We start from the raw sequence: 25,345 nt of genomic DNA on the forward strand, positions 1-25,345 counted from the left end.
CCAGGGGATAAATGTTCATAGCAGCTATAATCTCAAGCGATTCGCAGCAAACTTAGTGTTGCAGACACCATTCTAAATATTTAGCACATGTAAGTTTGTTTAGTCCCTGCAAGGACCCTGGTAGTTACTACACTGCTTGCTCCCACTTTTTCACACGGGCAAACTGAGGTGCAGAGCAATAAATACTTTGTACGCCAACAGGTATGCCAAGATGTCTGGCCTGAAAGCTTCCAGAGAGTCTCCTGCCTCTGCCTCTTATGCCACAGGAGTGCTGGGATTACAGCCCAGTGTCACTGCACCCCTTTTATGTGAGTTCTAGGGGGTCCAGACTGAAGCCTTCATGGTTTCACAGCAATTTTCCCCGGAGCCATTCCCCAGCGCTAGAATTCTCTTAACCCCTATACCACACTGCCCCTTCATAAAGAGTTGTGGTGGGAACTCTAATGTAGAAATATCAGGAAAGAGCCGCGGTCATGGCGCACGGCTTTAATCCCAGTACTTGGGAGGCAGAGACAGGCAGACCTCTGTGATTTCAAGGCCAGCCTGGTCTACAGAGTGAGTTCCAGAACAGTCAGAGCTACACAGAGAAAACCTGTCTTGGAAAAAAAGAAAAGAAAAAACAAAGAAAGGAAGAAAGGAAGGAAGGAAGGACGGACGAACGGACGGAAGGAAGGAAGGAAGGAAAGAAGGAAGGAAGGAATATCAGGAAAGAAGCTTAGTGTGCATGCTGGCTGTCCTGGTTAAGTTCCTATTGGTACAATAAAACACCATGACCAAAAACTACACGAGGAGGAAGGTTTATTTCATCTTACTAGCTACAGTCCAGCATCCAAGAAAGAAAGGGGGGAAACTCAGGCTGGAACTGATGCAAAGGCCAAGGAGGAACACTGCTTACAGCCTTGCTCACCGCTTGCTCAGCCTGCTTGTTCATACTACCCCCCCACCACACCTACCCAGGGATAGCATACCACCCACAGTGGGCTGGGCCCTCCCACACCAATCATCAATCTAGAACATGCCCCACAGGCTTGCCCATGAGCCAATCTGATGGGAGCTTTTCTCAATTGAGGTTCCCGCTTCCCAAAGGACTCCAGCTTGTGTCAAATTGACATGAAACAAGCCAGCACAGCTTGCGTAAGACCAGCACTTGGGAAGCATGGGCAGGTTCGAGGGTAGCCTTGAGTGTGGGCCATCCTGAGCTCCGTGGAAGCCCACTTCAACAAACAGCCAAGTCATGTGTGTGCGTTAGCAAAGAAAGTGTTTCTCTCCTAATTTTTAAGTAATGCTCATTGAACGTTGGGCCTTATTCTAGCTGTGATAAAAATATCTTCACCAAAAGTACTTAAAGGAGAAAGAGTTTATTCCTGCAACTGTTGCAGGTCCTCGGTGATCACTGTGGGAAAGAGAAAGTTTTCCCAGCTCACCCCATCGCGTCTAAGAGCAGAGACAAATGGATGCCCATGAGTTTGCTTGCTACTTTTTTTTTTGGTCATCTCAGTTTCTCCCCCTTTTTGTTTGCATTTTCAAGACAGGGTGTTTCTGTGTAGCCCTGCTGGAACTCACTCAGGTTAATTTTGAACTCACAGAGATCCTACTGCTTCTGCTCCCCAAGTGTTGGGATTAAAAGCATGTGCTACTTTTTAAAAAATAAATATAATGTATTTTGTTCTGTGTGCATTGATATTTTGCCTGCATGCATGTCTGTGTGAGGGTGTCAGATCTGCTGGAACTGGAGGTATAGACAAGTATGAGCTGCCATGTGGGTGCTGGAATTGAACTCGGGTCCTCTGGAAAAGCAGTCAGTTATCTTAACCAATAGGTCATCTCTTCAGCCCAGTTTCTGCACTTTATTTATTTATGTTTGATTTTTTGAGACACGGTTTCTCTGTATAACAGCCTCGGCTGTCCTGAAACTTGCCTTGTAGACCAGGCTGGCCTTAAACTCACAGAGATCTGTCTGCCTCTGCCTCCTGAGTGCTGGGATTAAAGGTGTGCGCCATCACCACCTGGCAGTGTCTCCACTTTTTAAAAAATGTTCTTTAAATTTTATTTTATATGTATCAGTGTTTGCCTGCATGTATTTGTACACCTTGTGTGTGCTAGGTCCCTATAGAAGTAAGAAAAAAAGTGTTAGATCCTTTGGAACTGGAGTTACAGACAGTTGTGAAGCATCATGTGGGTCCTAGGAATTGAACCTTAATCCTCTGCAAGAGCAGCAAACAATCTTAATCCTTTAGTCATCTCTCCTTTTTTTTTTTTTTTTTTTTTTTTTTTTGAGACAGGGTTTCTCTGTAGCTTTTGGAGCCTGTCCCGGAACTCGTTCTGTAGACCAGGCTGGACTCAAACTCACAGAGATCCACCTGCCTCTGCCTGTCGAGTGCTGGGATTAAAGGCATGCACCACCACTGGCTAATCTCTCCATTATTATTATTTTTTTAATCTTGTTTCTTTTTCTTCTTTCTTTCTTTCTTTATTTATTTATTATGTATACAATATTCCTTCCATGTATGCTTGCATGTCAGAAGAGGGCACCAGATCTCATGGCTGTGAGCCACCATGTGGTTGCTGGGAGTTCAATTCCAGCAACCACATGGTGGCTCACAACCATCTGTAATGAGATCTGGTGCCCTCTCTGGTCTGCAAGCACACATGTAGGCAGATATTGTATGCATAATAAATGAATAAATACTTTAAAAAAAAGTTTCCCAGACTGGCCTCGATTTGCAATCCTCCTGTCTCAGCTTCCCCAGAATCTGGGCTTAAGTTTTGTCCGTGTCCGTGTGTGTGTGTGTGTGTGTGTGTGTGTGTGTGTGTGTGTGTGTACATGTGACATGCATGGTGCCACAGTACAAGAATGGAGCTCAGAGGACAGCTTTCAGGGTGGGTTTTCTCTCTTCACTCACTGAGGCAGGATCTTTGTTTCTGCCATACTGCAAACTCCAGACTAGCTTGTCCAAGAGATCTCAGGTCAGTCTCTGATCTCTGTCTCCTGTCTTGCTGGGTCACACATGGCTTTTGGACGTGGATTCCCTGGATGTCAGGCTTTCCCTGTTAAGCACTGATACATTCTGAGCCACTCTGCTCATAATTTCCCAATAATTTAATTCATGTAGAAGCGGTTGTGACAAGGCAAACCCGAAAGAGAACTAGCCCAAGTGAGCACAGGATGTTTGAAAAATCTGACGGCCCCTGAAGATGGCCTCTTCTTCACCTACCGTAGTTCTGGGCTCTTGGTGTCTGGGTGGAGCCCCAGTTTCTGAGATCTGGTTTCTCGTCTTTTGGGAATCACGTTACACAAAGCACCTACGGTCATCTTTAAAAGGGTAATATGACCAGTGACGGACCTGCTCACAGCCTCTGTGCTGTCAGTGACACATGAGAAAACTTTAGCTTTTTAGCTTGACTTGGGAGGTCCCCAGCTCTGGACCTCAGTACCGATGTGTCCCCTCCCCTGATTCAGCCACACCAAACTGTGATTGCTTGAGCCATGGTCTCACTGAGTGTACACGTGTGTATTGTGTGTAGTGTGTAGGTGCCATGGAACACATGTGAAGATTTTTAGGAGTCACTTTTTACATTCTATCTTGCGATTCCATGGGTTCAAACTCAGGTTACCCACGTGCCTTGGTGGCAAGGGTGTTTGCCCCTGAGCCACCTTCTCAGATCCTGGCTTGGAAATGCTTGTGGATTTTTTTTTCTTTCTTATTAGATTTCTTGGCTCTTGTTTAGTTTTATTTGTTTGTTTTAGCTTTTACATTCACTTATTTATTTGGGTGTATATATGTGTTGGTGTAAGTGTGGACGTCAGGGGCCTGCTTATAGGAATTATAGGTTCTTTCCTACTGTGTGGGTTCCAAGAACCAAATTCAGGACTAAAGGCTCGGTGAAAGCACATTGAGTCCTGAGCCACCTTGCTGGCTCTCAGGTGTTTCTTTGTGCCGCTGATTTCAGCAGTCAATTATTTCTCTTGACTCACTAATAACCACAGCTGAACAATGAGTCATCAAGACCTCAGCTGCAATAAGGGATCATTTAATCCGACATTTTCCGTACCTTTCCAGATCTTTCTATTCTTCAGTAAGTCCTTCAGTGTCTTACAACTTCCATATCTGTAGTTCAGGCCTCCTGACTCACCGACATGTCCTTTGTGGCTTTAGACGAAGAAACCCCAGGAGCCTTGAAAAGTCACTAAAATATTCTGTGCCTCAGTTTCCCTATCATCACAGAGCCACAGCCTTCATGTTGTCGCCTCAGTCTTCGGGTCACTACGATAGTACATATTCTATGCTGCTAGGCCCAGCACCTTTGCACACCTCTTCCTTTTGAAGACATGCAGAAGGCTTGCCTCTGTCCCATCTCATCCTCGCAAACATGCCTGGAAAACATCATTATTATTATCACAGGCAATTATATGCCTAGCTAAGCATCACAAATTCTGTTACTGTGATCGAGAAATTGAGGACGGATATGCAGTGGAAGTGATCAGTTCTGCTCTAAGTTTTCTGTTTATGAAGTCATTTCCTAGTTTATCACGTAACTTGATTTCCACATTTTCGAACCATCTGCCCATGGCTCGTTCAGTGTGAGAGTAGTTTAGCCGAGTGGTAAGAGTGTATGCATCTTAATTTCTAACTTACAAAAGAATCATTTAATTAGGGACTTACAGTTTTAGAGGACGAGCCCATGACTATCATGGTGGGAACCATGGCAACAATCAGACAGGCATGGTGCTGGAGAAGTAGCTGAGAGCTCACATTTGGTCCACAAACATGAGGGAGAGACGGGGCGGGGGGGAAGAGAATATTGGGAAATGGCAAAAATGATATGAAGATTCTTCTATATCAAGAAGAGGTGATCCCAGGAAAAAGAAAATGAAGGTGTATAGAGAAAGGGTTCCCAGCTATCTTCTTGTTCTTGCAGGGATTAAATGTCTGGCTCATGGTAGGCAGGTACTCAGCCACCAAACTACATAGATCCCTGGACTTAGGCAGGAATATTGCAGGAAAATAAGATATTTGTGACAGATAAAGGAGAAAGGATAGTCTTAGAAGAATCAAAGGCACTACAAGAGAAAGTGACAAAATATAACAGCTTAGGGTTGTGATTCCAGCAATCAGGAGGATCAAGAGTTCAAGGCCATCCTCAGATTATACTAAATTATGCTATCCTGGATTACATGAGATCCTCTCTCAAAAAACTAAATTAGAGCCAGCCAGATGGCTCAGTAGGTGAGGGTTCTTGCCACCAAGCCTGACAACCTGAGTTCTATCCCTGGGGGTTTGGGGAATGCACCATCAATGCCCTGGACCCTCCATCTTCCTTTTATCCTTAAGTGACACTGTAGTAGCTGCTAGTTTTGTTGCATTTACAAAATATCTAACAAAAGCGGCTTAAGGAATGAGGGATTTGTCTCATGGTTCTAGGTTGCCTGTCTGTCATGGTGGGGAAGTCATGACAGGAAGAGCTTGAGGCAGTTGGTCATATGGCATCCTCAGTCAGAAAGGGGAGAGAGATGAGCGCTGTGCTTGGCACCCTTTCTCCTTTTCGTTCAGTCCAGAATCAACACCTGTGAAATTGTGCTGCCTGGAACTGACCTTGAACCTCTGGTCTTCATACCCGATCTTCCAAATTTTGGAATTACAGGCATGAGTCTGTACTTCCTGCTTCTTTTAAAATTTAATGCATTTAAATTCCATTTTGTGCTTAATATCTGTAAAATCAGAGTAATATAAAAGTCATTGAATTTGAAATTGGTTTTAAAATAGAAGTAATGTCAAATATGGACTGTAAAAATAATCTTTTTGGTTTGTTTTTTGAGACAGGTTTTCTCTATGTAACAGCCCTGCCTGTCCTGGAACTTACTTTGTAGACCAGGCTGGCCTTGAACTCACAGAACTCCTCCTGCCTCTGCCTCCTGAGAGCTGGGATTAAAGGTTTACACTACCACTGCCCGGCATAAAACACATTTTTAAATATTCAGCAATTTTATTTTATGCATATCGCTTTATTTTTTGTTTTTTTTGGGGGGGTTGTATTTGTTTGTTTGTTTGTTTTTTCGAGACAGGGTTTCTCTGTGTAACAGCCCTAGCTGTCCTGGAACTCACTCTGTAGGCCAGGCTGGCCTCGAACTCATAGAAATCTGCCTATCTCTGACTCCGAGTACTGAGCTTAAAGGCGTGCGCCACCACTGTCCAGCTATTTCTAGATTTGTTACAAATTAGAATATGAGAAGCTAATAGATGAAACTAGAAAACTATATTTTGATGTGTGCTTTATATCAAATGACATATATTAATGGGCTCCTTTTTTGGCAGTGGGATGGGGAGTGTGGTAGTTTAAATGTAATTGGCCCCCATAATTCCATACTCCCACAATCTCATAGGGAGTGGCACTTTAAGAGGTATGACCTTATTGGAGGAGGTGTGTCTCTGTGAGGACAGGTTTTAGGGTTTCATATACTCAGGATACCGTCCAGTGTGTAAGTTGACTTTCTGCTGCCTTCTGGTCAAGATGTAGCCAGCACTGTGTCTGCCTGCACACCGCCATGCTCCCTATCATGGTGAACTGAACCTCTGAACTGTAAGCAGACTACCACAATTAAATGTTCCCTTTATAAGAGCTACCGTGGTCATGGTGTCTCTTTGCAGCAATGAAAACCCTAATGAAGACAGGGGGTCAAGACAGGGTCTCTTTATGAGGCCCTGACTGTCCTGGAACTTGCTCAGTAGACTAGGTTGTCTTGGAACTCACAGAAATCTGTCTGCCTCTGCATCTGAAGACTGGGATTAAAAGCTTGTGCTCCTATGCCTATTAATTGACTCTTGGTTCTGCTAATTATTGCCAACAAAATTGTGTCCATGACATTTTCCAAGTTTTCTGTAGATACACTTCTCTCTAAATCTACGTTTCTGGGCTTCTTGTCATCGCAGTATTCTGGAGTCTGAAGCAGAGGATTGGAGTGAGGGTTAGACCCCAGAAAGACTCTGTAAAATAAATAGGAAACTAAAAAGACTCTCAAAAATAAATAGATAAATAAACAACACTCCCCTCCCACACACACACTATAGCTCAGTGGCAAGGCACTTGCCTCAAAACATAAAGCCATACAGGCTCAGTTCCCAGCACCACACACAGACATACTGATAGAGGCAACAATGATACAAAACCCTACAGGATAACCTGGCGTGATGGCAAAAGTCCAAACCCCAGCACTTCGGAGGTAGGGGTGGAAACATCAGACGTTCAAGGCAGTTTAGATTACATGAGACTGTGTCTCAAAAAACAAAACAAACAACACACACACATACACACACTTCAACAGCTGGATTTGTAATGTAACAATGCTGTTTATTCACACAGGTGAGGGTTATTATTTCTACAGAGCAGACTGAGACTGCATAGACACTCTGAGGGTTATTTTTTCCTTGTCAGGAAAGTAGTTTCAAATAGTTTGACTAAGTAAAAGTTTTAGCAATCTTTCTATTTTGAGGCATGGTTTCACCAAATAGTCCAGGTTGACCAGCATAGTTGGCCTTGAACTCACTGTGTAGGATAGGTTGGCTTGAATGCAAGATCTTCATGTTTCTGTCTCTTGAGTATGATGAGCCGCCAACATACCTGACTTTTAAAACAGGAGCTTTATTGAGCTAAGATTGACATATAACAATAATCTGAAAATATTAATTTAATGTGTTCCTATGTGGGAAACCAACTCTATAATAAAACAAGAGCTACAGCCGACACCACCATCTCTTTACTGGCCTATATATACTATAGATAGATAAATAGATAGATAGATAGATAGATAGATAGATAGATAGATAGATAGATAGGTAGATAGATAGATAGATAGGTAGATAGATAGATAGATTATACTGTCCTAGCTGGTTGGATGGCTCCCACTCTTGATGTCTCCATTTCATTCCCCATTCATAACCTAAATGATCCTTTGAAAATGAGATCATATCAATATGGCACGAGAAATCATTTAGTGACTTCCAGGGCTGGGGAGATGGCTCAGTCAGTAAAGTGAGTGCCATGACAGCCTGAGCACTTGAACTCAGACCCCCAGAACCCATGTAAAAAGGTTGTCATGGTGGCACACTTGTATAACACTAGTGCTGAGGGGACAGAGACAGGAGGATCCCTGGAGATCACTGGGCCAGCTTATCTGGCTAAATAAGGGGATTGGTCTCAAAAAATAAAGGAAGCAAGCAGTTGAAGAAAGATAGATACCAAACAATGCCCCCTTCTGCACACAGGTGCACATACACCCCACATGCAGAGCTTCACACACTAGCAACTACACTATACACAAGACACATGACACACATACAATGTAACACACCCACAGTGTACACATAAGAATTTAGAAATTGCCAGGTGGTGGTGGTACACGCCTTTAATCCCAGCACTTGGGAGGCAGAGGCAGGTGGTTCTCTGTGAGTTCAAGGCCAGCCTGGTCTACAAGAGCTAGTACCAGGACAGGCTCCAAAGCAACAGAGAAACCCGGTCTCAAAAAGCCAAAAAGAAAAAAAAAAGAAAGAAAAGAAAATATGAAAACATTTATTGGCTTCCAATCACACTCAAAATGACAATTCTAATCTAACCATACAAGGTCTTTCATGATCCAACCTCATCCATCTCTACACTGATATCTTCTACCATCCTGCCACATTGATTCTTTCCTTTTATTTTTCCCAACATGGCAATCTACACACACACACACACACACACACACACACACACACACACACACACACAAAACCAATAAATATAGTCTGGAACTCATAAATTTCCTAAGGTTTTTAGTGGATAGAAATGGAAGCCAGCTGGGCTGTGGTGGCATACGCCTTTAATACTAGCACTAGGAAGGTAGAGGCAGGCAGATTTCTGAGTTTGAGGCCAGCCTCAAACTGGTGAGTTCCAGGACAGCCAGAGCTACACGGAGAAACCCAGCCTCAAAAAACAAAACAAATCCTTCACCCCCCAAAAGAGGAAGCCATTCACAAAGATGTTTCTTTTATTCTTGTATTTAGACCATATCGTCCTGGATGGTCTGAACAAAGATCTAAGTGGATCTATCTCCCCAGTGCTAGAATCAAACCATCACAAGAGAGATCCAGAAGATATTCTCAATAAAAGGATTTGCATCTAGAAAATCTCGGGCTCAGGGCTTTGTGAAGAAAGTCTATAGCACTTACATTGACAATGCTGTAATTGCACTCAGTACCAAGTAATTTTGAAATTATGGAAAAGAGCAAATGGATTTGAAAATGACCAAGTGGAATTCTCCCCCTCTGGCTTTTTGAGGCAGAATTTATCTTTGTAGCCCAGGCTGGCCTAAGCAGAATTTTAAACCTGCAGTTTAACAGGACTTGGAGGTGTATAGCTATAATGCTGGTATTGGGAGGCTGAAGCAGGAGGATTAGCTTAAGGCTAGCATGGGCTACAGAGTAAAATTCTGTCTCAAAAGAACAAAATAAAAAACTAAATAAAATATTAAAGTTTGTAGCTATTGAAGTAGAAACGCAAAGGATGACTGAAATGATAAATGAGACAGAGTTGAAGAGACAGTCCTTAAACTGGTGAGGTGAGTTCTAGGAAATCATGTTCCAGCTCAGAGAGACTGGAAAGTACCCAAGTGTAAAGCAGAGGTTGAGAGATGTGGATGCTTCAACATACTTCTCGTTAGACACTGGCTGTGTATTCTCTAGAATTATATAAGTCCTTATATTAACGAAGTATATGGTGTGCAAAGCAGAGACAAGAGAATGACAGACGAAGCCAAAATGTATTTCTGTATAAGATCCCTTTGGTATCCTGACCCTTTCTCTTTCCTGGAGTCACGGTGTTCCAGCTTACACTGGCCTGGAATCATGAGCAGACTGACCTTAAATTCACGGTGATCCTTCTGCCTCAGCTTCCTGGGATCACAGGCATAGGCTACCATGCTTGACCCTTGACCTTTATCTATTATTTTTTTGCTTTTTTTTTGGGGGGGGACAAGTCTCATGTAGCCCAAGCTGATTTTCTTATTATTATTTTAAATTATGTATTCGTGTGTGTATGTGTGTGTATGTGTGTGTGTGTGTGTGAGAGAGAGAGAGAGAGAGAGAGAGAGAGAGAGAGAGAGAGAGCACATAAGCACAGGTGCCTGCAGAGTCTAGTGTTGGATTCCCCTGTAACTGGAGATAAGCTCATTGTCAGTTTTCTGACGCGGTGCTGAGAGTCAAGCTTTGGTCCTCTGGAAGAGGAGTACATGTTTTGACCCATCTCTCCAGTTCCTAATTGTACTTTAAAACTTGCATTTGTTGGAAACAACCTAAATGCCCCTCGACTGAAGAATGGATAAGGAAAATGTGGTACATTTACACAATGGAGTACTACACAGCAGAAAAAAATGACGTCTTGAATTTTGCAGGCAAATGGATGGATCTAGAAAACATCATATTGAGTGAGGTAACTCAGACCCAGAAAGACAAATATCATATGTACTCACTCATAAGTGGTTTTTAGACATAAAACAAAGAAAACCAACCTACAATTCACAATCCCAGAGAACCTAGATCCCAGAAAGGACCTTAAGAGAGACATACATGCATCTAATCTACGTGGGAAGTAGAAAAAGACAAGATCTCTTGAGTGAATTGGGAGCATGGGGACCACGTGAGAGGGTAGAAGGGGAGGGGAGAGGAAGGGAGAGGCACAGAGAAAAATGTATAGCTCAATAAAATCAATAACAACATTTTAAAAAATTGTATTTATTTATTGTATATGCATAAGCCCGTGCAGGGGCACAGACAAGAAGTCAGAGGATAACTTGTGGGAGTCAGTTCTCTGCACCACTTGGGTTCTTGGGATTGAACTCATGTAGGCAGGCTTGGGGGCAAGTACTTTTATTCCCTGTGCATCTTGCTGATCTGATCTTGAGCTTCTGATCCTCCTGCCTCCACCCATCTAGCGTTTGGATCACAGGCATTCACCATCACACCTATTTTATGCGGTGCTGTGGCTCAATCCCATAGTTTCACGTGTGCCAGGCAAGTACTCTGCCAATTGAACTGCATCTCCAGCCAGGAGTCTGATTTCAACTATCAAATGCGGCTTTTTTTTTTTTTTTTTTTTTTTTTTTTTGAAAAGCGCTGTGGTTAGAAGATCTTTGAGGCTGAATATTCTAACCACACTTTCCAGTGATCGGAAGCTGGGGGCTTTATACATCCCTGACAGAAGCACAGGGATTACCTGAAGGACTGTGGTTGATGGGTTTGAACACACCTGTTTCAATTTCGCAGCCCAAACGAAGATGTTTGTCTAATTGTGTGTGGAACATAACTAAGAGTCACACCTGGGCGGTTACACGTTTATCAGATTTTATCGGAGTTCCCAATGTTTAGAGCCACTTGTCTCATGACCGAGTGGCGGAGTGGAGCAGATACACAGAGTGAGAAATCTGGTGTAGGGTTTAATTTATGCGCAGGCGCAGAAGGAAGTCTCGCAATTAAACCTGAAAGCGCCCTTCCCCCATCCCTTTCCGGCTTGCAGCTAACGCAGGCGCACAGAGTGCTCCAATATGGCGGCCCCCGTGGACCTGGAGTTGAAGAAGGTAATGGGGGCTTTTGAGCAGACAGAGCCGTCTGTTTGAGTGATGAGGCGAGTGGGGGCAAGAAGAGAGAGGGGCCCGGAGTCTCGCCTAAGCACAGAGACTGTAGGGGCGGGGGCTGGCTTCCGGGAGTCCTGAGACGGGGTCGTTCCGCTTCGGCGGGCCTGGGTCCCCGGGGGCTCTGGCCGGCGGGAGCTGCTTAGGGCGGCTAGGTGAGTGGGCTGCTGTGTGTCCTCATGTCCTGAACTCCAGAGTCATCTCTCAGCGATCGGAGCCGTCAGGGACCCAATTTAAAAGCAAGAACTAAAGACAGCGTCTCCCACAGATGCCCTTCAAAGTGCTTGCTGGAACCGGGGCACCTTCTGTAATTCGGTTTCTTCACTTGATTTGAAAAACGACTAGTTCAGCCTTTGCTTTTAGGCTATTTATTCTTTACCACCCCTTGGAAGGACCTTGTTTCTACACCTCAGAAAACCAGACACTCTTTTGTCAATGTTCACGTCAAGGCCTTAATCCTCCAGGGCCCTTCTTTTAAAAGAACTCCTCCCTCCCCCAGTACAATAAAGTTTTCCAAATGAGCGGTCAGAGGAATTGGATTTTTTTGTTGTTGTTGTTCGATCCTTTGCTTACAAATGATTTTTGTTGTTATTTTGCTTTGTTTTTTTAGAGATATTATCTCAGTGTGTCCTAAATTGGCCTGGTGTCCAGGTTGGCCTTGAACTCCAGGCAGTCTTCCTGCCTCAGCCTCTTGAGTTCTGGAATTACAGTCTCTAGTCAAATGCCGGTTGTTAATTGGAAACATTTTTGCCACTTAAAAGTCTTAGGACCCTAACACTACTAAGAACTCAGACTATGCTTTCTTTGTGGAGATTTGGCTATAATTAGAAAGCTCCCCAGAATTCATTCAGTTTAAATCTACTTTTCTAGAAAGGTAACCTTCTAGTGTTTTTTGGTATGTGATTTGACACTGTACCCCTAATCTCTCTAGTGCCGCTACCTCCTGAATATTAGGGTAACAGATGTGTGCTAGGGTCACTGGCAGGGAAAGTCCTAAAAGATTGAACCCCAGGCAGCAAGATGGGTCAGTGGGTGAAGGCTTTTGCCTGTTTAAGTTCTGTCCTGGAACCCATGGTGAAAGGGGAGAGGAGCTCAAGGTTGTTCTGCAATGTCTCAGAGGCATACCGCCGCACACTGGCCCATACTCAGACACACAATAATAAATTCATTTCAAAAATCGAGTTTAGAATTTGGTATTATCATAACATTTTGATCAGTATGTTTTGTAAGTGAGCAGCCTATTTTAAAACATTATATATTTTTATTTGTGTGTGTGTGTGTGTGTGTGTGTGTGTGTGTGTGTGGACACACCTTCAAGTTGCTTAGGGGAGGTCAGAGAACAACTTTTGGGAGTTGGTTCAGGTGGTTCCTAGGGATTGAACTCTGGTCATCAGGCCTTTTAGGCAAGGTGAGCCTTCTCACTGACCCAGATTCTGCTTTTGTTTTGTTATGTTTTCCCTTAAAGACAGGGTCTCATGTAGTCCGGGCTGACCTGGAACTTGGCTATGTAGCTGGCATGCAGCACTTATACCCAGGGCTTCCTGCATTCTAGGCAGGGACTGTTCATATTTTATTCTGAGATAAGGTCACTCACTGGGACCTAGGGATTTCCTCTTTGACTAGATTGTCTAGCTAATGAGCTTCAAGGATCCTCTTTTACTCTCTCTCTGCCTCCATGCATAGCATTCAACAAGCTGTATTTTTATGCATCTGGGCATCTTGCTTGCATGAATGTCTGTTTACCATATGTGTACTGCCCACTTGGGCCTTGGATCCCCTGAAACTGTAGTTACAGGTGGTTGTGAGCTGCTATGTGGATACTAGGAACCAAACCCAGGTCCTCTGCAGGAACTTCGAATGCTCTTAGCCCCAGAGCCATCCCTCCACTCCTAAGCTCAACTTTCTTTGTGGGTCATGGGGAGTGAGCCTTAAGTCCACTGACTGACTATTTCCCCGAGCTCCCAGTAACATATTAAGTAGCTGCCTCTGGTTAACCTCTGTTTAAGCAATAGGACAGCTGAAATAGCTGTTGTTGCTAATAAAAGAAGCCATTTGTTATTGTTCTGGGGATGCTAAGTATGTGGCTCTTGCTCTTGGCCATTCTTGACTTGAAACTTGTAAAGTTAATCTCACACAGCATTCTCTCTCTCTCATGCTGTAAATTGCAGTCCTTTTTATTTTTATTTAGTTTTTTCTTTTTCCTTTTTGAGACAGGAACTCACCATGTAGCCCTGACTAGCTAGATCTCACTGTGTAGACCAGGCTGGTCTTGAAATCACAAGAGATCCTCCTGCCTCTTCCCCCTTAGTGCTTGGATTAAAAGTGTGCACCTCTATCCGTGGCATGTAAATCTCAGATGTGTGTGAGTGTGGGCACACACATGTCATGATAGTGTGTGGTCAGAGTGTGAGGAGATCAGAATATAATTTTAGGGAGCTGGTTTTCTCCTTTTATCATGTGGATTCAGGTTCCAGAGATGGAACTCAGGTTATTAGGCTTGGTAGTAAGAACCTTTACTTGCTGAGCCATCTCGTGGACCTCTGTCTATCTACCTACCTGCCTATCTATCTATTTCTGTCTGTCTATCTACCTATCCATCCATGTATCTATCCACCCATCTATGTATTTCTCTATCTTATTTTTTTTAAAAAATTGCGTGCGTGTGTGTGTGTGTGTGTGTGTGTGTATGTGTATGTGCTCAAGGGTGAGTACTGATATGGTGTGCCAGAGTGCACACGTGGAGGTCAGGGGACAGCTTTAGGGAGTCAGTTCTCTCTTACCATGTAGTTCCCAGGGATCAAATTTAGGTCCTCAGACTTGATGTCAAGTGCCTTTATCTGCTGAGCCAATCTTACTGGCTCTAAAAAAAATTCTTTTTTGGGACAAGGTGTCTTATAGCCTAGATGGCCTTGAATATCTTGTGTCTGAGTCCTCACTACTCCCATCCTCTGCTTCCACTTCCCAGCTATTAGTGTTACAGGCGTGAGACTCCAGCTCTGAGTCTCCAGCCAAGATTTTGAAATGATGTGAAGTGCTTTGAATTCTAGTTATATAATATAGATATAGTGAATTGTTCCTTTTACAGTTCTTGCTTTGGATCTCTGAGTTTTATCCCCTGAGTATTTTATTTATTCCTTTTATTACTCTTTAGTTATTTGAAATATGGTTGTTATTTAATGGACTTTTGCTTGTTCATTTGATCATATCGTCTGAATAGGGTACCTTTAGAATTTAGCATAGTATTAGAATTCTGTTCACTCTCATTTGTGCTTATTTTGGTAAGTTTCACAACTTTGGTTAGTGTGTTCTGTTTTAATAAATCTGGCTTTGACTTAAATGTTTCCTTTCTAAATCAGGGTCTTGTTTTCCTTAGGCCTTCACAGAGCTTCAAGCCAAAGTTATTGATACCCAGCAGAAGGTGAAGCTTGCAGACATACAGATTGAACAGCTAAACAGAACGAAAAAGCATGCGCACCTCACAGACACAGAGATTATGACGCTGGTAGATGAAACTAACATGTATGAAGGCGTAGGAAGAATGTAAGTAAAGCTCACCTGTAGTGCTGTTTCCTTGTGACAGCTTTCATGGGAATTAAATGGTGGATTTATTTATTTATTTATTTATTTATTTATTGGTTTTTTGAGACAGGGTCTCTCTGTAGCTGTGGAGCCTGTCCTGGAACTAGCTCTTGTAGCCCAGGCTGATCTCGAACTCACAGAGATCCGCCTGCCTCTGCCTCCTGAGTGCTGGGATTAAAGGCGTGTGCCACCACTGGCTGGCTGTTTATTTTAAAACTTGGGTTAAAACTTACAAAAGCTTTCTTTTTTTGCTTTTCTTTTTTTCTTTTTAAAGACACGGTTTCTCTGTATATTCCTGGCCATCCTGAATCTCACGCTGTGTGTAGACCAGGCTGGCCTCGAACTCACAGAGATCTCCTGTCTGCCTCCCATGCCCATGGAGGCTTTGGGTTCCCTAGGAACTGGAGTTGTAGGTGTTTATGAGTCTCCTGATGTGGATGCTGGGAACTGAACTTGGGATATCTGCAAGAGCAGCTAGGACTCCTAACTGCTGAACCATCACTGCACCCCCTCTCCTTTTAAAAACGTTTTATTAATTATGTACGTATGGTGTGTCTGTGTGTTGGTCTGTGCAAGTGAGTGCAGTTACCCCTTTGTACTAATTATCAACTACGTATTAAAAAAAATTTTAATGAGAGGAAATAGAGTTTACTGAGAAAGGAAAAGCGTTCCTGAGTATTCGAGTGGACTCATGAGGAGGGAAAAGGCTTATTAATGTTACAGTTTTTTTCTGTCACAAACATATTCTCCTTATAAAAAAGATTAAGTCTGCTTTATATTTTCTGAGAAAATGAGGAATGGGAAAGCCCTTGTGTATGGGCCACATTCCATTACAGTTAGCTAAACGGGAAGAACTGATTTTTTTTTAACTGGGGAGGAGGGGTTTCTGTGTCTGCATTGGATGTTATGTTCTTATGGACCTTTCCTTTGAGTTTGGAGATCTTTAGAATGGAATCTGACCTTCGTCTCAGGATGACTTCTTTGTGATTGACTGGAAGCAAGCATAACATGTGTAAAATTCTGTAATGACTTTAGAATGACATCATGACAAGGTGACCCTTCCTGTGATAGATTCATTCTTTCTGCTAAGAGAGAAGTGATGATGAATTTTGGATTTCCTTTTTTAAATGAACCACATGCATTTTCTTTTATGTTCATATTTTTCAATTTTGTCTTATTGTAAGAGAGTGGGCACCCCTTTTGTGGGTTTTTTGTTTGTCTTTATTTTTGAGAAAGTCTCAGACTAATTGTGTAGTGGAGGATGACTGAACTCCTGGTCCTCCTGCCTCCATCCACCACGTGCTGAAATGGCAGGTGTTCAGTGTTGGCTGTAATGATACAGAAAAGAATGAGAGCAAAGTGGAACCCTTGATTGTGTGTCTGTGTAGTGTGAAATACATTGCTGGCATTCACTGGAGAGTAATTTTATCCCTCAATTTGAACATCCTTAGGTCTTAAAACATTAATGCTAGCCTGTTAGTATCCTTGGAGTTCATATTATTACTTTAGCCTTTGTTTATAACAGCCAAAGATTTTATTATTATTATTATTTTCATAGTCTCTCTATGGAGCTGTGGAGCCCTGACTGGCCTGGAACACACTTTGTACACCAAACTGGCCTTGAACTCACAGGGAACCATCCGCCCCCGCCTCCTGATTGCTGGGATTATACTTGTACCCCCATGCCCAGCCTTTTGATCTTTCTTGAGACAGGGTTTCATGTAGCCGAGACTAGCTTCCTGCTGGTTTCTGATCTTGTATCTTCCAAGGGCTAGGATGATTGGGATGTGCTTCACTGAAATTAATGTTTTCAATTTAAAAAAGGTTTAAATTTTAATTGTTTTATGTTTGATTTTAAGAATCAAAGCTAGGTGGGAAGTAGAAAAAGACAAGATCTCCTGAGTAAATTGGGAGCATGGGACCTTGAGAGAGGGTTGAAAGGGAGGGGAGAGGCAGGGAGGGGAGCAGAGAAAAATGTCGATCTCAATAAAAATCAATAAAATGAAAAAAAAGAATTAAAACTAGGGCTTTATTCATGTCAGACAAGTAGTCCTTAGCCACTAAGCTGCATCCTCAGCCCTGAAGTTTTGTATCTAATTAGAATAATGCCATTTAGTATTCATTCTGCATATGTGGTAGGAATTACTTTTTTTTTCATTCTGTCCAAAATTCTATAGATAGGTTGTATTTCATGCAAAGGGTAATAGAGTGTAAGACTTATGCCTAAGTAGTTAATGATAGAATGGTATTATTTCGTATGAACTATGTTGCTTAAGAGAAATGTGCGGTTTTAGAGTTTTGGATGAGCCTTGGTTTTAAGATGAGCAACTTGGTGTTCTGCACTTCATGTAGTGTGAGTCTGCCCTGTGCCGCGAGGCACGTAGGGCGTGTGAGGTAACCGCATCTGCTGTTGGCCAGTGTATTGGTGCCTCAGAACAGGAGAGACTTGCTGAGTGCCAGTCTGGTCATGAGGATGTTCTCTTTCCTGATGCTAACCCTGGAATACCTACTTCTGAATTTATGGTCTTGGGTAATCTTGAGCCTAACATTGTTTTTCAATTCTTTAATTCTAGCCTTTACCTTCCTTTTGAATGCTACTTGAGAATTCTAATTACATGGGTTTACCCTCATTTTTATTTTTAAATGATTTTAGAATCTAAAACTCTGCTTTTTTTTTTTTTAGAGCCAGCCATAGGTTTTTCTACTTCTCTTTTGACCCACAATTACTATTTTACTATTTTTCTATTTGTTTGTTTTTTTTATAGTACAATGTATTGAATGTGGGCCTCATACCTGCTAGACAGGTGCTATATCACAGATCTACATTCTCAAGGTTTTTTTTTGTTGTTGAGATAGGGTCTCTTGTAGCCCAGGCTAGCCTAAATTTATTGTTGTAGCCTTGATCATGTTGAGCTCCTACCACCTCCCCTCCACTCCCAAGAGTGCGATTATGGGAGAGCTAATCGTACAGTATCGCTCGTCCTTTCTGCTCTCCTGTCTGCTCACGTCCGTTCATCACCGTGCCAGAATCGATCTTTTCTCACAGAACCTTTATTTATCCTCTGTTACTTGTGGGAGAAAGTCTAAACTTGTTAGCCTCACATTCATGGCCATATAGCCTGTTTTTAATTGGCCCATCTAGCCTCAAGTCCTAGGCCTTTTAGTCTCATGGCCCTGCCTTTTTGTGTTATCTGTTTAGAAGGATTTTGAAACTTTGTGTGGTTTTTAAGTATGCTCTGATTTAAAAAAAAAAAGTATGCTCTGATTGATTGGTGATGTCTGTCATGGGATAAGGGTAGAAGAGCACTGGCACGTGTACCAGGCATTTTTACCCTTGTTATATGGGTGTTTTGGTTTTTCTTCCTTTCCATGTTTTTGTCCTTTTTTGGGGTGGGGGGGATGCTTTGCCCATTCTGTTTTTGACTTTCGTATTCTTCCCTTTGTGAAAGGAGCTTGAATACAGCTCAGATCCTGTGATGTCTTCAAAATGTGTCTGGATTTACCCACTCTTTCATCAGCAACACCAAGGTTTTTGTTTTGGCTCTTAGTAGAACACATTGAGTATGCCATGTGGTTTCCCCAATGAGATCAACTCTCTTAAAACCATGTACATAGATTACCTTTGGCTCCTCCATTCTCTGAGTAATATTTGGTGCAAAATACATGTTAAATAAATATATATTGATTTGAATTAAATTTGACTGTTTTTCAGCCTAGAATTTTTGAGTGATTTTTGTTTATTTGATGTACCCAGGTTGGCCTTAAACTCTGTGTAGTGAGAGTGGTCTTGAACTCCTGATCCTCTTGCCTCTACCTCCTAAATGCTAGGATTACAGGTCTGCCTGCTACGCCTAACTTCTTGATTCTTTAGAGAAAAGTTATGCTTTGAAAGTGTGAGAGGTTCAAGAATTAGGGTTTATAATCCTATTTTAATGTATGATTTGGTCAAGATGAGATTATAAAAGTAATATGTAAAGCCATGTGTGGTGGTAAATGCCTTAAATCCCAGTACTTGGGAGGCTGAGCAGGAGGATTGAGTTTCTCGTCTAGTCTGGGAGACAGAGGGAGTTCTAGGCTCGCCTGGTTACGCAGTGAGACCGACTCAGAACTGACAAACAAAGTAACTATGACTAAAGGTAAAGGAATTGTTTCTTAGCAAAATTGCTTGATATGCCTTGATTAATCTGCTAGGATTATTTCTTTTGAGAAAGTTGACTAATTTTCATTGCCAGGCAACTTCAGTGTGTCAAAACTGACAACAAAGAAATCCCTAAACCTTCAGAATAATGCTGTAGGCACAATTCCTGGGTAACAAAGGCTGTTCTATATAGTATAATTGTGTCTGACTTTCTTCATCTTCACATCGATGGAAGACAGTTTCCTTTTCAGGGTATGTGTGTGTTTAAACAGATCTTTGCAATCCCACATGCCCTTCAGCTTATATTTAGAGAGATGGTTGACAGTGTTCAGTGACTTCTATGTGGCTATTTTGGGGTTAAAGTCAGGAAAGTCAAGCTGCAGGGTCAGGGAAGAGGAATTCTCTCCACTGTAAGCTCTGAACCTCATCGCTCGAAGCTGTAGCTGTCCGTCTTTTGGGACGGTGCCAGCACATTTTCGTTCTCTTACTTCATATTCTTTGGAGAGGCTGTTATGTAGCCTGACACTACTACCACCGAGTCCTGGTTCTGCTGCTTAAGCTGTTTGTGAGCTGACCTCACCGCGCTGCTTTGAGAAGTGTGAGGAAAGTCACAACTGTGGGACGGTCTGTCTGGAGATTTGCAAGGGTTTGTCTCTGCATCTTCCTAGTGTGCAAGGAGGAATCCAGATTTCAAATAAAAGGGATCTGAATATTTTTTGTATTTTTTCACAAATAAGAAACAATTTCTAATGTGAGTTTTCTTTTTTACTTAGTATAGGCTCAGGTGAGTTTTTAAAAAGAATCTTAATGTTTTGATAAGAATTATATTTAAGTATGCACAAATAACACTTAGCCATGGTAGTGTTTGAAAAGACTGTATATTTATAAACAATAGGCACAGTTCTGACCGTGGTTTGATGTGAGGACTAGCCTAACATACTGTTGACCAATGCATAAATAACATTTCTAATTTTCAAAACAGATAAATTGGCCTTTTATTTATCTTTTTTTTTTAAACATGGGAGCAACTTGAGTAGATTAGCCTTTGAAAAGAATGATAAGTCCCTTTTTAAAGCTTGAAGCTGACTAAAAATAACTTGGTGCCATATTTAGACCAATTTAGAGGTATGCTACCGTTCTGTGGGTATTTTTTACATTTAGGGAACTAAGAATGAACAATGGTATAAATCCACCAGCTGGATAAGCGTCTAGCAATGCAGAGGTTACTGTTGGGGAGTGTGGCTATTTCTACTTGTTGAAGTAATTTTACGGTTGATCTTTGTTGGTTGAAAGATCTAGAAGTATAAACGCAAGTTAAATGCTGCTTAGGTAGGAAGTGAAATAGTAGGTGCACTCCTGATAACCAAGAGATATTTCGTAAAATGCATCCAAGCAGATTTTCAGCTAATTAGGGTAAAGAAATCTAAATCTTCATCGCAGCTTGGTCGGTTTGCCCTTTGTCTAAAATTGCAATGTTCGTGCTGTTGCCTTACTCTTTCGTGTGACAGTTGACATGTAATTTCACTTGTGACATCTGGTAAAGGTAGGATAGTTTACTTATGTTAAATACTAATAGATAATAGTTGTGTCATCTCAAGTTGGCAGCCCTTTTATAATTTCATGTATTGAGTTTATCTTCCAGTTTAAATGAGGTAATTTTAAAATTTAAGAAAGTAATATTTTATTTCCAGGAGATAAGGAAATAAAATTTAAAAAATATGGCACAGCAAACATTGTTGGCATTGTTCATTTTGCTGTTGTGGTACAATAAACACAAGCTATGCTATTGCTCTCACCAGAATCAGGTTAAGACATTTATTTGTTTATTACTACTTTTTAAGATTTGTTTATTTATGTGTTTTGTCTGCACTTACACCTCCACAAGAGAAGAGTGCATCAGATCCCATGGATCCATGGTTATCCCATGGATCACATGGTAAGCCTCCATGTGAGTGCTGGGAATTAAACTCAGGGCCTCTGGAAGAACCGTCTTTCCAGGCTCAAGTTAGGTACTTGATGCTGAGTCTGGATGGGGAAGTGTGTAGATTCCTTTTGGTAGGAGAGCCCTATTGTAAATACAGTTGTGTAACTCCCTTTTACATTCTCTCCCGAGGGATTAACCTGTATTTTAGGGTTTAGAAAGCAATGCAAAGATGATTTTTAGAGGTAATATTTTTGCTTTTTATCTTTTTGCTGTAAAACATTTTTATTTTTAAGAGAGGTTCTTACTGTTCAGCAGCTTTTCCTAACAGAGCACGGGCTCGCCCTTCTCAGGCTTTTATACAGAGCCGTTTAAAGTCATTGCTTTCATTGCTCAGAGTTCTGAGGAAAAGAAAAACAACTTTTCCTGTTGTGTTTGGGAAAAATGACTTCAGTTTTGTTGATGTCGAATATGTATAGAACCCCAGATGGGCACATCTCTGGAGAGAGGCGACCTTTGAGTAATCTTCTTAATTTTCTTAAGTTGCCAATGATTTAAAACTTGATGCTCATTATGACTTGTTCTCCTGCTGTGTGCAGTGACATAATTGTTTTTAGGCTGCAGCGCTTAGCAGACATTTGCGTAAGACTCACATAGTCATGTTTCTTCTGCAGAAGAGGTCTTTAATAATTCCTTCCTGTCTTTCCTCCCAAGTTCTCCAGAATGTAAACATTCTCACTGAAAACAGGAAATTAACTTAGAAAATGTTGTGTCATTAGAGTCAATTGTCAAAAAAAGAATTCTCTTATCTGAGATAGTCTCTTAATTTGAAACATGCTAAAATGAATATTTATTTACTGTATCCTTGCTATGGCATTACTTATTTTTAGGCTTGAAGTTTTTTGTTTTTGATTTTTTAAGAATCTAATCCATTCATTCTGTTGTTTAGCATCTACAATTCTTGACACCTACAGACCTGACCTAAGGGCTGGAGAGACAATGACTCAGTGCTTGGGAGCACTGGCTACTTGTTCTTCCAGAGGACCAGGGTTCAAGTTCCAGCACTTATGTGGTGGCTCGCAACCATCTGTAACTCCAGGGGATCTGGTAACCTCTTGTGTCCTCCATGAGCTCCAGGCCACCTATGGTATGCAGCCATACATGTAGGCAAAGCATGCCTACACATAAAATAATTAGAAATAGCTTTTTGGAAAAAGACCTGACACGTGATTTGTTTGTTTGTTTTGTTGTTGTTGTTTTTCCACACAAAGGATTAAACAGTCTGCCTTTGCAGTTACTCAACGGCACAATGCCACGTGTGTCTAAGCTGATGGCAAACAGGAGCCTGTACTACCACTTACAAACACTCGCAGTGACCTGTGTTGCTTTGTCACTGGGGAACTGTGCTCCAGCCGACTGACTTGAGAAGAAAACAGTCCATTTTAAGTGCACTAAAGAATTTTCTGATCTTAACTGCCGCTTATGTCATCGTGACAGATTTAGGAGCAGCTTGCAGTCTGATGTGAATGAGATGGCTGCAGTGCTTTGTCAAGGACTATAGCCAGTTCAATCAAACTCCCAAAAAGGAAAGAACTGACCCAGAGTGTGAGGCTAATGATTTGTTAGTATTCTTTTTTTTTCTTAATACTTGTATCAAAAAATTGCTGAGATCTAAGAGTGATGGCATACACCTTTAACCCATTGCTGAGCGCATGGAACCGAGGCAGAAGGATTGAGTCTGGTGCCTGAGAGAGACTATCCCATTATCTTGGTCAGGAATTCTTTGTTGTTGCTGTTTTAATTGTTTTTATTGTGCTATATATTTTTTCCACTCCCCTCCATTCCTCTTCCTTCCCCTCCTACCCTCTCCCATGGTCCTCATGCTCCCAAATTACTCAGGAGTTCTTGCCTTTTTCTACTTCCCCTGTAGATTAGATCCATGTATGTCTCTCTCTCTTAGGGTCCTCTTTGTTGTCTAGGTTCTCTGGGGTTGTGAATTGTAGGTTGTTTTTTTTTTCTTTATGTCTAAAAGCCACTCATGAGTGAGTACATAAGATATTTGTTGTCTTTTGGAAGTCTGAGTTATCTCACTCAATATAATGTTTTCTAGATCCATCTTGGTCAGGAATTCTTATTACTTCTCTTGTTAAAAAAATATTGCGTGTGTGTATGTGTGTGTGTGTGCTCACATGTGTGCCAGAACATGTTGTGTTCCCTGCAGTTACAGGTGGTTGTTCCCTGCCTCCTGTAGGTACTGGGAACTGAACTTGGGTCCATCGAAGCTACAGCAAGCACTCTTAACCACTGATCCATCTTTCCAGCCCCTGTCTCTTTTAAAAATTAATAATTTTAATTAATTAATCTCTTGTATATGGGAACACATGTGGCAGTCAGAACAACATGAGGGAGTCACTTCTCTCCTTCCATCACCTAGGTTCTGGGCCTTGAAGTCAGGTGGCCAGACTTGGTGGCAGACTCCCTTACTGCTGAGCCATCCTTGTTTTGAGGCATATCCGTTACCTTGAAATGGATCAAGTGTTTGGAAGACATTATCCTTTTGGCTTCAAAGAGAACTTAAATTATTCTGATATCAAAACTTTCAGGCATCTAGAGCCTAGTATTAAAAATCTATTTCTAAATAGGTAAGATCTCATGACTGCTGTCTGCTCATCTTTTTATGTTGGCTGAGAGTAAAAGATTTGGACCACAGTGTGCATCCTATTTTTTGTTTTGTTTTGCTTCATTTTGAGACATGTTCTCACACTTTAGCCTAGTCTGGCTTGGAGGAATTCACCATGTAAATCAGGCTAGTCTCAAACTAATGTTGACTTTCCTGATATTGATTCCCAGGAACTAGGATTGCCAAACCAGCTTCCAATAGGCATCCTGTGTGTGTGTGTTTCTGACTGACTTTTGACATGTGTCAAAAATAACTTTTTATAGGGGTCTGAAGTGATGGCTTACCCGTTAAGAGCACTGAGTGCTCTTCAGATGACCCAGGTTTAATTCCCAGCGCCCACATGGCAGCTCACACCTGTCTGTAACTTCAGTTGCATGGAGTCTTATACCTTCACACCAATACACATAAAATAAAGTTAAATAAATTATTTTTAAAAAGCTTTTTGTGACTTTCTGCTCTTTTATCAGTTTTCATTCTGTATATGTCTATCAGTACTCATAGAAGATTATCTATTTTATTATCCTTGATTATACATTTCTAGTATTTTAACCTCCCAGTGAAATAAAGATCACATCTTAAACAAAAGAAGTCAGCGTTTTCCTACTTACTTCAGCGTCTGAAGCTTGACAAGGCCAGAATAAAAGTGGTCAGAGGTGATTGTTTACCAGAATACTTAGAATGCCAGATAGTAACCCAAAATAAACACCTGTTTTAAAATAGATTAACGTACTACAGCTTCCATTTCAGGGGCAATGGTTTTGACTTAAAAATAGACAATGTTTTTAAATTAGTACAAACTGAACCTTGCAGTGTACGCTGCTTATCTAGAACACAGAATGTTTGTAGGTGAGCCGGGGTCCTCAGGAGCCTTGAGGGGAGTGCTCACGCCCCTGCTGTGAGTGACGGAGTCCAGCTGTGCATTCCTTCTCGGTCATACCATCTGCTTTTCTTTCACATCTGTAAATATTAGATTGACTTTGGGCTTACTGTGTGGATTTTTTTCTCTTTTATATTTAATTGTCTTACTGGAATTACCTCTCCTTCTCTCTTTTAAGACAGGGTATCATATATAGCCCAGGCTGACCTTGAATTTACTATATAGCTGAGAATGACCTTGAAGCACCTTTTGTGTATGTGTATGTGTGTGTGTGTGTGTGTGTGTGTGTCTGAGTGTACATGTTCATGTGTATGTGAAGATGTGGGTTCTCTGAAAGCAGCAAATGCTCTTAACCACATGAGAGCCATCTCTCTAGCCCCTCCGTTGTTTTTTCGTTTGTTTGGTTTTCTTTCCAATACAAGATTTACTGAACCTAAAATTCATCAGTTCAGCAAGATTAGTTGGTCAGTTAGCTCCGGGAGCCTCTTGCC

General features: G+C 41.7%; 1 protein-coding gene across 1 annotated transcript in view; it reads left to right on the top strand.

Moving 5' to 3' along the window:
• Window positions 1–11,464: 11,464 nt before the first annotated feature.
• The window catches only part of Pfdn1 (prefoldin subunit 1), a 49,269-nt gene continuing 35,388 nt past the window's right edge, over window positions 11,465–25,345 (top strand). Inside the window, exons 1-2 of the mRNA XM_048442412.3 lie at window positions 11,465–11,605; window positions 15,033–15,199. Of these exons, the coding sequence (XP_048298369.1) occupies window positions 11,573–11,605; window positions 15,033–15,199 (200 nt within the window). The 5' untranslated portion in view covers window positions 11,465–11,572. The remainder of the gene's footprint in view (window positions 11,606–15,032; window positions 15,200–25,345) is intronic.

The sequence above is a fragment of the Myodes glareolus genome, chromosome 13 (genome assembly GCF_982192425.1).
Source record: "Myodes glareolus chromosome 13, mMyoGla1.1, whole genome shotgun sequence".
In the NCBI taxonomy this organism is placed as follows: Eukaryota; Metazoa; Chordata; class Mammalia; order Rodentia; family Cricetidae; genus Myodes; species Myodes glareolus.